A 12,582-nucleotide genomic window follows, 5' to 3' on the forward strand; every position below is an offset into this window, starting at 1 on the left:
ACCATCACACATCCAGTCTAAATCTCCCCTCTTCCAGATTAAACCTATTACCCCTCCTCCTGTCAATAGTGCCTCCCCGTCCTTCCAGTAGACCCCCTTCAGATACTGGAAGGCCACTATAAGGTCTCCTCAAATCCTCTTCTCCAGACTCAAGAGCCCCAACTCTCTCAGCCTGTCCTCATAGCAGAGCTGCTGCAGCCCTCTGGTCATGTTCATGCCCCTCCTCTGGACTCACTCCAACAGTTCCATGTCCCTCTTGTGCTGGGGGCTCCAGAACTGCACACAGTACTCCAGGTGGGGTCTCATGAGAGCAGAGTAGAGGAGGAGAATCCCCTCCTTTGCCCTACCGCCTGCGCTGCTCTTGCTGCAGCCCAGCACACAGTTGGTGTCTGAGCTGCATGTGCACACTGCCAGCTCATGTTGAGCTTTCCACCAACCCAGACGCCCAGGTCCTGCAGGAGCCTGCACTGCTGAGGTTTGTGCCTCTCCTGCTGTCGGCATGCACTTGTGGGGCGCCGTGCTGCATGGTGGGTCTCTCTTCTTCCCTGATGGCTCATCAGTCTGCTTTGAACAAAGAGTTAAGAAGAAAAAAAATAAAATCTATAAATTATGAAATTCTGGACCATTTCTTCAGTGTCTCGACAGCACTCTGCCTGCTTAAATTACAGTTTGGCAACCAAGGTTGCATAAATGTTGGTTCACTGCCTAGAAAAGACTTTATTTTAAGAGGACTGTGGCCCAACGAGGTCTCCTGCACATCCACTTTCTCACTTTCCAGACAAGGAGGAAAAAAAATTATTTGCAATACCACAGTAGAACGCTTTGTTTGTTTGTTTTTAATCTTTCCCTAATATTTTAATCAGTTTAAGACAAGAAAACATAATAATGTACAATTTTGAACCGTCAAAATTTACAAAACAGAAAGATTAAGATTTAAAGCTGGTCATAACTCACAAATATCCCCATCGAGACTGTAAAATACAGACATTGAGCTTCTCATGTAACAAATTTAAACCACAGGTCACTGCTATTTGTTAGGAAACTGTGCAAAGGGCTAAATTGTATAGTAGGTCTAAATGTTAAAAGTGATAACCATGTAAAGCAGGTCTGCTTCTGCTATAAAAAATATAACAAGTATAAAATCGCTTCTACAAAATTGGTTCACTGATTGTGTTGCTTGTAATAATAATAACAATTAAAAAAAAAAAAAAGTAGACTTGAAGAATTTTTTTTTCTCCTCAACAAACAGCAATATTTTGAAACCAGTCACTGTAGCTGTTATTTACACAGGACGAAACATGATTTAGCTAAACCAGGGAGTGGCATAGAGAGCTGCACACCCCAGCACATAAATCTGAATGCATAGATGCACTGCCTGATGATAGTGTTTCAGTACAGTCACAGTACTAGTGCAGGCTGGGGTGAACACAGGTGCTAAGACTGCTTTCTCTGGTATTACAACAGACAGCCTAAGGACCACAACACAGTCATTGAGCTACCCATAACATGACACTTTTTTTTTTTTGCCATTTGCATCAATGCACAACCTAATGTTTCCTAAACATTAAAGAGCAGAGGGGACACTTCCTACACAAAATACTCAGTTTAGTTTGTTCAGGTAAGGAGAGGAAAGGAGATGGTTTGGGTGATTTTTGGTGTTGGATTTTTGGGGTTTTTTTTGGTGTTTCCCTTTGGCTTTGTCACCTTCCAGATGGCAAACACGGGCTGGTCACAGAGGACTGTGGCAGCCAGCTTGTGCTCAGCCACACACACAAGCACAAGATGGGTCCTCAGCACTGGGATTCCTCTCTTGTCACTTGGTCCCACATGTGTTGATGTTCTTCCCATCAGTGGCATCCTCCACGAGTGAGATGTGGTAATCAGTTGAAAGTGTGAGGTGGGAGATGCAGCCCACCAGGCCTCTCATGTACTGCCGGTTCGTGTGCAGGGCTATCTCCTTCATCCCACCTGAGAGAAAGGCAGTGATGAGAAACTCTTCACCAGCATAGGTGTCTGCTCCTGCTTGGCAGACTGCACAGTCAGCAAAACTCTTAACACCCCCAGCACACCTCAGAAGTGAATTTTAATTTACAGGTTGCTCCATTTGTTTTTACTTTATCTTTTATGGACTCAAAAGTGTAGAGGCAAAAAGGAGATATAAAACAAGGTACTAAAAATTTATTGCAGAAATAGTAGCACCAGTAAGAGCTGATAAAGCTTGTTCCCAGAGTCCCAAAAAGGAGCTGGGTTTGCAGCTGCCACTCACTTTAAGTATCTACTGGATGTACCACAGTGCACCCCAGGGTGCTGGTCCTTTCTCATACCAGCTCAGCCCAGTTTCACACACAGAAGCCTCCCCACAAAAATCAAGCTGTGAGGGGCCAGAGGCTGCCCTATGAAGCCTATACTTTGAGATGGATAAGAGCTGGGATGTCCTGCCTTGCAGCCAACATCACAAACACAAAAACATGTCTGGGTCCTGACCACTAACAGTCAGCACTCACCTACATAGAGATCTCCATTGATGTTCAGCTGCCTCATCTTCCCTGGGGATTTACCAGTCCTAGCACCATAATCGTCCACAGTTACTTTGCCAGACTGTCCATCCCTGAAACAAAACACAAGCCACTCTAATGCAGCCAGGCTGCAGTTAGGCTGGAGGAAGGGTAGCAGCAGCAACTCCCTCTCACTAGAGCACCAGGGCAACCCAGTGCTCTGCAGGTCCACAGCAAAGGTTTCGGTCTGAATTGAGTAGCCTCACAAACACCACAGCACTACACCAATCCAGACCCTTCAAGGCGGGAGATTGCAGGGGCTAAGACATCAGAGACCTGTGAAGGTCATGGAACACATTTGTGGAAGAGAGAAAACAAGGGAAAAAGTAAATTGTAGAGCAAGGACAGAGGCAAAGCTGGACATTTATGATGAGCTGCTGAATATCAAACTGCACTGGTTTAACAAGTTAACCATGGCACAGCAATGTGCCCTTGTGGCCAAGAAGGCTAATGGGATCCTGGAGTGTATTAGGAGGAGTGTGTCCAGCAGATGAAGGGAGGTTCTCCTCCCCCTCTATTCTGCCCTGGTGAGACCTCATCTTGAATACTGTGTTAACTTTTGAGTTCACCAGTTTAAGAGGCACAGGGATCTGCTGGAGAGAGTCCAGCGGAGGGCTACGAGGATGATGAGGGGACTGGAGGGCATGGCTGATGAGGAGAGGCTGAGGGACCTGGGGCTGCTTAGTCTGGAGAAAAGACGACTGAAAGTGGATTTGATAAATGTTTATAAGTATCTGAAAGATGCCAGGAGGGAGGGGACAGGCTCTGCTCATTGCTCCCTGGGATAGGACAAGGAGCAATGGGTGTAAGTTGCAGCAAAAGAAGTTCCACCTCAACACAAGGGGGAATTTCTTTACTGTAAGGGTCACAGAGCACTGGAATAGGCTTCCCAGGGAGGTCATGGAGTCTCCTTCTATGGAGACTTTCCAGGCCTGTCTGGATGTGTTCCTCTGTGATCTGTGTTAGATAGGATTGTCCTGCTCTGATAGGGGGGGTTGGACTCGATGATCTCGTTGGGTCCCTTCCAACCCCTCATATCCTGTGATCTTGTGATCCTGTGAGGCAAATTTGAATATTTTAATGAGAAAAACTACATTATACACTTTGAAAAGGAAACAATGTTGATGTCTGCTCCATTCTTAGGTTCACTGAGACGTATAAAAACAAGGACACAAACACAGATAAGACAAAAGCTCTATCTGTCAGAGTTCAGTGTCTGTGTTTTCTTCCTGGGCTTCTGCTGCTCTGCCTGGATCTGTGTAACCCAACTAATCATTCTGCTTCTAACCAGCCTTGTTGATACTTGCACCTCACCTTGCACGTAAGAGGATAAGGTAGAGGGGTGGAAAGAAGGTGGAAGGGTGGTTGGGAGTCTCCTGAGGACTCTGATTGCTGGGAGGGCTCTTGTGTTTCTGTACTACCTTTAACTTGTATTTAACTGTAAATATTTGTGTACATTGTGTATATATCTGCTTGTAAACTGTGTTAAGCTGTAAATATAGCTTCATTCCTTAACTTCCAGCCATCTGAATCTAGTCTGGTTGAATTCATTGGGTGTGGTAGGGGCTGTGATGGTTTGGGTGTTACCTGCCCCTCCCACTCTTATGAAATCACCCAGACTAGACTCAGCTGGTTGGAAATTAAGGAATGAAGCTTTACATTTGCAGCTTAGCACAATATATAAGCAGATATATTACAGCTACAGACAGCAATACACAAGCTAAAAAGTGATACAGAAACACAACAGTCCTCCCAGAATCCTGAGTCCCTAGGAGGTGCTCCCAACCACCCTTCCACCTTCTGTCCCCCCCTCTACCTTACCCTAGACTTTGTCTTATGTGCAAGGTGAGTTTGGACAATCGCCGAGGGGCGTTAGGAAGCAGAAGGATTAACTACACAGAAAGCAAGCCAGAGAGAAAAGTACAGGCACTTAGAGACACACAGCAACTGTGTTATCTATATTTATGTTCTTGGTTTGATACATCTCAGAAAGCCTATGAGTGAAGTAGGCACCACCACTGTTTCCTTTTCACAGCCTATAATCTAATATCTTTCACCAAAATATTCCAGCTAGCCTCAAACTAGCACAGGAGGTAACTTCCAAACTCCCAAATATAAAAAGTAAACAGCAAAGACAACAGTGGAAGGGAAGAAGTAGGTGAGCTAAGGTAAAACATAACCACAAGCAGTTTTGTTTCTTAGTAGAGCTTTTGGAAACACTGTTGTTTCATATATGGTCAATAACTGCACTGAGAGAAGAGCTCTTTGACAGTCATCTGTTTTCACTGAAATTTGGTAACAAGTTGTGCTAATATCAGCCTGTGATTTCCAGGGAACCAACATCTCATCAAGAGAGAGAACATTTACTTTCTCTTCTGGGCACACTTGCCTCCCATGAGGTAATGAGTTATAAATAAGAGTTATATATTCGCTGCAACACGTCTACACCTCCTCCAAACAGAAAGAAGTAGACATACCCTGTTGGTGCTGCAGTGCTTGTGCCAGCCCACAAAATGCTCGCTAGGGAATTTCAAAATGCAGACACTAAAGAAAAAAATACTTTTAACCCAAACAGTATGGGTTTAGTAGAATGCCTGTCACAGACCCAGAATAGCCCTGTGTGACTTTGGCAGCCTGCCTTGAGCTGTTCAGAGTTGGCACTGTCACCTCTAAAACAGAAATCTTTGTGTCCTCAAACAGTCAGGCTGCTAACTTTAGGCGTGCAACTCCTAAACTATGTCAGAGCATGGAGCCACAGTGAGTCACATCTGACCAGCACCAAGACATGATAGTAGGCACTTTTTAACAGCAGGGGCAGCTCCACAACACCTCCCAGATGAAGCATGGCCACTTACCGAACAGCCTTGACCCTGTGCCACCGGCCGTCACTGAAAGAGCCATTCACCGTGATGGAAGCAATGCCACTGCCCAAATTGTAGCTATAATTGGGGGGGAAAAAAACCCAAACAATTAATTACACTGTATCTGGCTGGCTTGGAAAGACCAGATGCATGCCAAACTGCTCAGGTGTTCTCTATGCCTCACTCGCTCAGCCCCTACAGCTCCCCTTATGGCTCAAATCCTAAGGTGACTTGTGGCATCCTTTGGAACCCCAACAGCAGTGTACTTATTTGGCAAAGTCACACTCGTGGAGCTACAGGCAAAATTCCCTCCTTCCCAGATCAGAGTGAGAACCATCACCACCACCCCACAGGAGCAAGAAAAAGACTTCTGCACAACAGTTCCTTCCCAGAACAGGAAGTGATGAAGGTCACTGACCAACAAACCTTTGCCTTGAAAGATATAGGAGGACACAAATGCAGTTAATAAATGACTACAAGCACAGATCTACAAATCATCTGAGTTATAGGGAAGCTTGAGACCTGTGATGTTAGAAAGGGCAAAGCCAAATAAATAAATGCAGAAGTAAGCATGAATTCCCTGCTTCTGTTGCAGCTCTCTTTATTTCTTTGTGCTCAATGCTACAAATACTACTCAGAAGACACAGCACCATCATCTTTACACTTTATGCACCTTAGTATCTGGGTCCCAGAAATTTGGGCTGACCTTCATGAAGGTGAAGTAGCTGCTGCAGCACCAGCACAGTGAGATGCTGGGTACTCAGCTGCCTAAGCAAGCATAATGAATTAATACGAGCTAGCTCTTCCAGGCCTGCAGCCTTTACCAAGGTAGACCAACACTTTAGGCTGGATGTTAGAAGGAAGTTGTTGCCAGAGAGAGTGATTTGCCATTGGAATAGGCAGCCCAGGGAGGTGGTGGAGTCACTGTCCCTGGAGGTGTTCCAGAAAAGCCTGGATGAGGCACCTAGTGCCATGGTCTAGTTGACTGAATAGGACTGGGTGCTAGGTTGGACTGGATGATCTTGGAGGTATGTGGTGGAGGGACAGCAGCCCCAAAACTGAGGCTTCTCTATGCCTCTACATGCCTTGACACGTTTTTCTGCCAGGGACCCATGGCAGTAAACAGGTTGTGTAACACACACACACCCAGTCCATGTACCCCTGGGGTCTGCCCAGGTAATCCCCTATTGAGAGGGTCCAGGCAAACATCTACTGCCTATTAAGGTAAGGTTTGGCTTACTGCCAACCTGATTGGTCACTTAAGACGGCCAAATGAGCCATGAATCTCGGCTCAGAGTCTATAAAGAGGGGTGCAAAGGTGCACCACGTGTTCAGAGCATTCAGAGCATTCAGAGAGTTCAGACTTAACTGTTCAAACTCAGCTCTGATCCACATAGCAGCACAGACCTGCTTGCATGGCCTAGACATAGGATCAGGCCTAACTCACTTGCAAACATTACTTATGAGGCTCAGCCCTCTTGCACTGAACTCAAGGTGCAGTGAAGCTGTCTGTGAGCCCTTTGAGAAGCAGAGCGCCTGCACGCCTGCACTTCATACATATATGGGGAGCTGAGAGCCCCTGCCTAAGCCTAGAGCAGCCATACACACTGGCTGCTATCCTTGCATTTGCCTATGGAGCTCAAGTCTCCCTGCAGCCTGGCATAGACCCTGCTTGCCAGCTGGCCTGTAAGCCTGGAAAGATCTAGGCTCAGCAGACCTTCCAGACTGTCTGCTAACCTACAAACACAGCCTGCTAGCCGTACAGGCAACCGTGTCAGAAGTCACACGGACAAGTCCTCCTCCTGCACCTGGAAATCCTGCCAGCTGATCATCCCTGGACACCGGCATCCAGAAGCAGCAGCACCGAGGCAGAGACCACTTTACACCAGGAGAGAAGGTCAGAGAAATCCTGTTTACCCCGGAGACTGTCGTGTCCAGAGAAGGGCTACGAGGCTGGTGAGAGGCCACGAGCACAAGCCCTACGAGGAAAGGCTGAGGGAGCTGGGATTGGTTAGCCTGGAGAAGAGGAGGCTCAGGGGTGACCTTATTGCTGTCTACAACTACCTGAAGGGTGGCTGTGGCCAGGAGGAGGTTGCTCTCTTCTCTCAGGTGGCCAGCACCAGAAAAAGAGGACACAGCCTCAGGCTGCGCCAGGGGAAATTTAGGCTGGAGGTGAGGAGAAAGTTCTTCACTGAGAGAGTCATTGGACACTGGAATGGGCTGCCCGGGGAGGTGGTGGAGTCGCCGTCCCTGGGGCAGTTCAAGGCAAGGTTGGACGTGGCACTTGGTGCCATGGTCTAGCCTTGAGCTCTGTGGTAAAGGGTTGGACTTGTGAGGCCTCTTCAAACCTTGGTGATACTGTGGTACTGTGATACTGTGACTGGGAACACTTATCATTCACCTCCAAGCCCAGAGAGATTCCAGCCTCACCCAGACCTGAATACTGGGCACACGCTGTGACACAATCCCGGGAGGGTGATTAATGATTAATACTTAAGAGCAACACATCTAAGCAAGCTTTAATTCCTTTGTAAAATAAGTTACCTCTGTCTGAAGAGCAGAGACAGTTTCAGCCCTTCCTGGGCAGACAGTATAGTTGTTAAGAGGCATTAAGCCTAAGGGAATCTTTCTCTCTGTCTATAGTTGATGATAATTTGATATTTCCATTTAATAATCAAATCCCTGTAAATATATACCTACTGTTTTCATAATCTTGCACAACGAACTTAATTACATAGTGGTTGGGGGTGGTACAAATTTGTAAATATTAATTTTAATAAATAATTTTATAAAAAATAAATACCGCCTCAGATTAATTTCTCACCTTCCCCTAATAAAGAAGGATTAAGAGAAACCCCTCCACGACAAGGTCTCTTCCAACTTGGTTGATCCTATGATTCTATTATCAACACTATTACCCAGTTGCCCAGGGAGGTACTAAGATGCTCCCTCCATAGAGGTGTTCAAGGCCAAGTTCAATGAGGCCTTCAGCAATCTGTTCTAGTGGGAGGTGTCCCTGCCTATGGCAGGAGGGTTGGAACTGAATGAGCTTTGAGGTCTCTCCCAACCTAAACCATTCTATGATTCTGTGATTACCTTTCCAAACAAAGTTGAACCTGGAATTCAGTTAATGGCCAGCTTGCTAAGTCAGGAACTGGCCAGAGCAATATGGTTGTCCTAAATCTGATTCCTCCTCAGAGCTTCAAGTGAGTCTCAAAGAAACATCATTTTATACTCAGGATGCAGGTTGAGAGTTACAGAGAGATTTGGGTGTTCTGGATTGTATCTAAGTGTTAGATCTTTGATTATAATAATTAGATCTATATCCCTAATGAAAGAGAATCTCCTACCTCCTACAGAAGCAGAGTACAACAGACACTGCTTATAGCAGCAGTTAGAGGTCCACAGAACCTACTCTGCTAGGTCACAGAAAATAGAAAAGAAAAAGTATGTTTGAATTTCAAACTGGACCACAGCAACAATATCTAATTTTGGGCTGGCCATTTCACAGCCTTAACACAATCCTGAACTCACTTCTCAAAAGGTGGAAAAGTAGAACCATAGAATCAAAGAATCAATCAGGTTCGAAGAGACCTCCAAGATCATCCACTCCAACCTAGTACCCAACCCTAGCCAGTCAACTAGACCATGGCACTAAGTGCCTTATCCAGGTTTTTCTTGAACACCTCCAGGGACAGTAACTCCACTACCTCCCTGAGCAGCCCATTCCAATGCCAATCACTCTCTCTGGCAACAACTTCCTCCTAATATCCAGCCTAGACCTCCCCTGGTACAACTTGAGGCTGTGTCCCCTTGTTCTGTTGCTGGCTGCCTGGGAGAAGAGACCAACCCCACCTGGCTACAACCTCCCTTCAGGGAGTTGTAGACAGCAATGAGGTCACCCTTGAGTCCCCAGCTCCCTCAACCTCTCCTCATAGGGTTTGTGTTCCAGGCCCCTCACCAGCCTTGCTGCCCTTCTCTGGACATGTTCCAGCACCTCAACATCTCTCTTGAATTGAGGAGCCCAGAACTGGACACAGCACTCAAGGTGTGGCCTGACCAGTGCTGAGTACAGGGGAAGAATAACCTCCCTTGTCTTACTGGCCACACTCTTCCTGACACAGGCCTGGATGCCACTGACTCTCTTGGCCATCTGGGCACACTGCTGGCTCATCTTCAGCTACTATCTACCAGTAGTCCCAAAGTGGCACGAGGATTAGTCTTTCTGAAAGAAGATCTATTATTTCTCTTTTCATCTTTTGCCCTTTTCATTGTCTTCTGTCAGTACAGAGCAATCAATGACATTTTTAACTTGGGATCCTACTTTTACTAAAAGCATGAGGAAGGTGCAGATATTTAACTCAAATTCAGGTCTTTCAGACTAAAACCTCTGTGTATCTTCATTTCTGGGAAAAGTAACAACCCTATTAAAAATGCAGTGAGCCTAGAAAATGGAGGGAATAGAACAGTGGCCACTTTCTACCAGGCTCTCCCAAAGACATTTTCAAAATGCACCATTTCTGCAGAGTCAGTTCCTTATTTATAAAGCAATGAGGAAACAAAGTTTTTTTGCAAAGTTGATCACAGAATATCACATGAAAGGGGAAAAAAAAAAAGACTATAACTGAAATAGAAATGTGCAACCTGACTATGTGTCTAGTAGCAAACAACAACCAGGTGCATCAAGTAAAAGGTAGTTTGAATTACCTGAAATGATTTAAAAATCATTGTTATGGAGAGGGATAACAATAGGCAGCAGTACAAGTTGGGGCTGCCCTGTTGAAAAGGAGCTCTGTGGATAAAAGCCTTGGAGTGCTGGTGGGTAGCAAGTTCTGCATGGGCCAGCAATGTGCCCTTGACAGCCAAGAGAGCCAATGGCATCCCCTGGGCTGCATCAGGAAAAGTGTGGCCAGCAGGGCTAGGGAGGTTCTTCTCCCTCTCTGCTCTACTATGGTGAGGCCACATCTGGAATTATGTGTCCAGTTTTGGGCTCCTCAGTTCAGGAGACATGGGGACCTGCTGGAGAGACACCAGAAGAGAGCCACAAGGACAACTGAGGGACTTGAGCATCTCCCCTAGGAAGAGAGACTGAGAGCCCTGGGGCTGTTTAGTCTGGAAAAGAGAAGGCTGAGAGGAGATCTGATCAATGTGTACAAATATCTGAGGGGTAGGTGTCAAGTGGCTGGGGCCAAGCTCTTTTCAGTGGTCAGCAGCAATAGGAGAAGGAGCAACAGCTACAAACTGGCACAGAGAATGTTTCAGCTCAACATGAGGAGAAACTTCTTTTCAGTGAGGGTGACAGAGCCCTGGAACAGGCTGCCCAGAGAGGCTGTGGAGTCTCCTTCTCTGGAGACTTTCCAAGCCCACCTGGATGCATTCCTGTGTGAACTACCCTAGGGGATCCTGCCTTGGCAGGGGTGCTAGACTCAATGATCTCTGCAGATCCCTTCCAACTTCTCAGGTTCTGTGATTCTGTGTTATTTAATCAATATGATGTTATGCTTCAGTTGATATGATGTTGTGCCTCACAACAGTCCATAACAATGACAGTATTTCTAGTTAGTTGTTGCAGTATTTGCCTAACACAGCCTAAAAAAGGATCATGAGGAAAGGTAGGGGTTTCAAAAGCAAAAAGTTGCATGGAGCGTCCCTAAGTATCTGCCAAGGGAGGGATTTAGGAGAGAGAACACAAGTTCAGCTTAGTGTTTTCGAACACTTCCCAATTCCAGCTCTCTGACAGTAGTACCATTTGTTTCTTAATTAAGTGGTTCTGTGGGTGGTGGCAATTACAAAGCATGGAAACAGCTATGTTTGTCTAACAGGGTTGAACATTTAGAGGGCTGAGAAAGCAGAAGCTCTGCTCCCACATGCAGTCTCCTTTGCAGAATGAGCCTGCAGTGAGCACAGCAGTCAGCAGAACTTTTCCTTGACCTTTGCTCTCTCTGCAAACCCTTCAGCTGCTCTGCTTAACTGAGACCACGAGCATTTCGGAAGCCACAGAGAAGAGTTACTGATGCTACTTGTACCCTCATACGATGACTTCAAGCAAATCAGAGTAACAACCAGGTGTCTTAAAAATGGCAAGGAGATGGAGGGAGAGAGAGAGGGAGTGAGAGCAATGCAAACCTCGCTGCATGTTTCCCTCTTTCCTGGACCACCACTGCACAAAATCTTGAGGATATAATTGTCTCACACTACGCCAAAGCGTAAGCACACTGCAAGTGTTATGACAATTTCTTCGAGCCCTGTGTCATGGTGGGCCAGATAGGCCCAAGATAGGCTTATACACGTCCTGGCTTGACCAGGCATATTTTTCTGCTCTCCATCCTGTTAAGGGGAGAACCAACCACGGTAAATAAGACAAAAGAACTGGGAGCCACTAAGTCTAAGGACTCTGGCCTGCCCAGACTTGTCTTGGTCCTGTGGTAAACAAGGTACACACACTTAGCTTGTGCCTGCCTTGTGCAAGGCCTGTGCTTTTCCCAAATTTGGGTAAAACAAGCTTATGACTTTACCTAATATGGTCATGCTTGGCTAACTGCCATTCTGATTGGCTATTCTGTATCCAAAGGCCCATTGCTCTCAGTCCACATTGATAAAAGGAGATATTCAGGTAAACGCAGTGTGCTCTGCCATGCTTTTCTTGCTTGCTGCTGTTGTTCACTGCTTTATTGTTTGCCTGGAAACTCCACTGTCACGAGTTTACCAGGAACAGACTCCGAGTGCCTCCAGGCAATTGGCCTGCATAGCCAGCGTGACATTGTGCTGGGGCTGCACATTGCAAGACATCCTGACTGCACCTGAAAGTCTCCTGTTAACACTAGAAGTCCTGGAGATACACAGATTATCCAGAGGATCCAGGACACAAGGTCAGAGATTGTCTGCCTCCTTTCCCCAGAAGCCTGGGAAGAATCAAGTCTCAGCAGCCGACAAGATGGAGTTCCCTGAAAGCGTTTTGGGCACAGTCTGGGACTGTGACTAGTTGGGTAATAATAATGTAGTGAGTAAATACTTAAAAGCCTTTTTGTAATTCTCCATTGCCTTCTGCCATAAGCAGAAAGAGCTCCTTGAGTCCATCTAGTGGGCAAGCAAGCAGCATTTGGCCACAAGAACATTCTCTTCCAGTTCAATGTTTATATATTTTGCAGGTTATTATCTGTAAAATG

The 12,582-nt window shown here is 46.2% G+C and overlaps 1 protein-coding gene across 1 annotated transcript in view; it reads right to left on the bottom strand.

Annotated features, from left to right (window-relative positions):
• Nucleotides 1-816: 816 nt before the first annotated feature.
• Nucleotides 817-12,582, bottom strand: part of EGFLAM (EGF like, fibronectin type III and laminin G domains) — a 128,765-nt gene continuing 116,999 nt past the window's right edge. The window contains exons 21-23 of the mRNA XM_064176431.1: nt 5,411-5,494; nt 2,505-2,608; nt 817-1,968 (exon numbers count right to left, since the gene is read on the bottom strand). Coding sequence (XP_064032501.1) covers nt 1,814-1,968; nt 2,505-2,608; nt 5,411-5,494 — 343 coding nt within the window. The 3' untranslated portion in view covers nt 817-1,813. The remainder of the gene's footprint in view (nt 1,969-2,504; nt 2,609-5,410; nt 5,495-12,582) is intronic.

This window comes from Pogoniulus pusillus, chromosome Z (assembly GCF_015220805.1).
Source record: "Pogoniulus pusillus isolate bPogPus1 chromosome Z, bPogPus1.pri, whole genome shotgun sequence".
Classification (NCBI taxonomy): Eukaryota; Metazoa; Chordata; class Aves; order Piciformes; family Lybiidae; genus Pogoniulus; species Pogoniulus pusillus.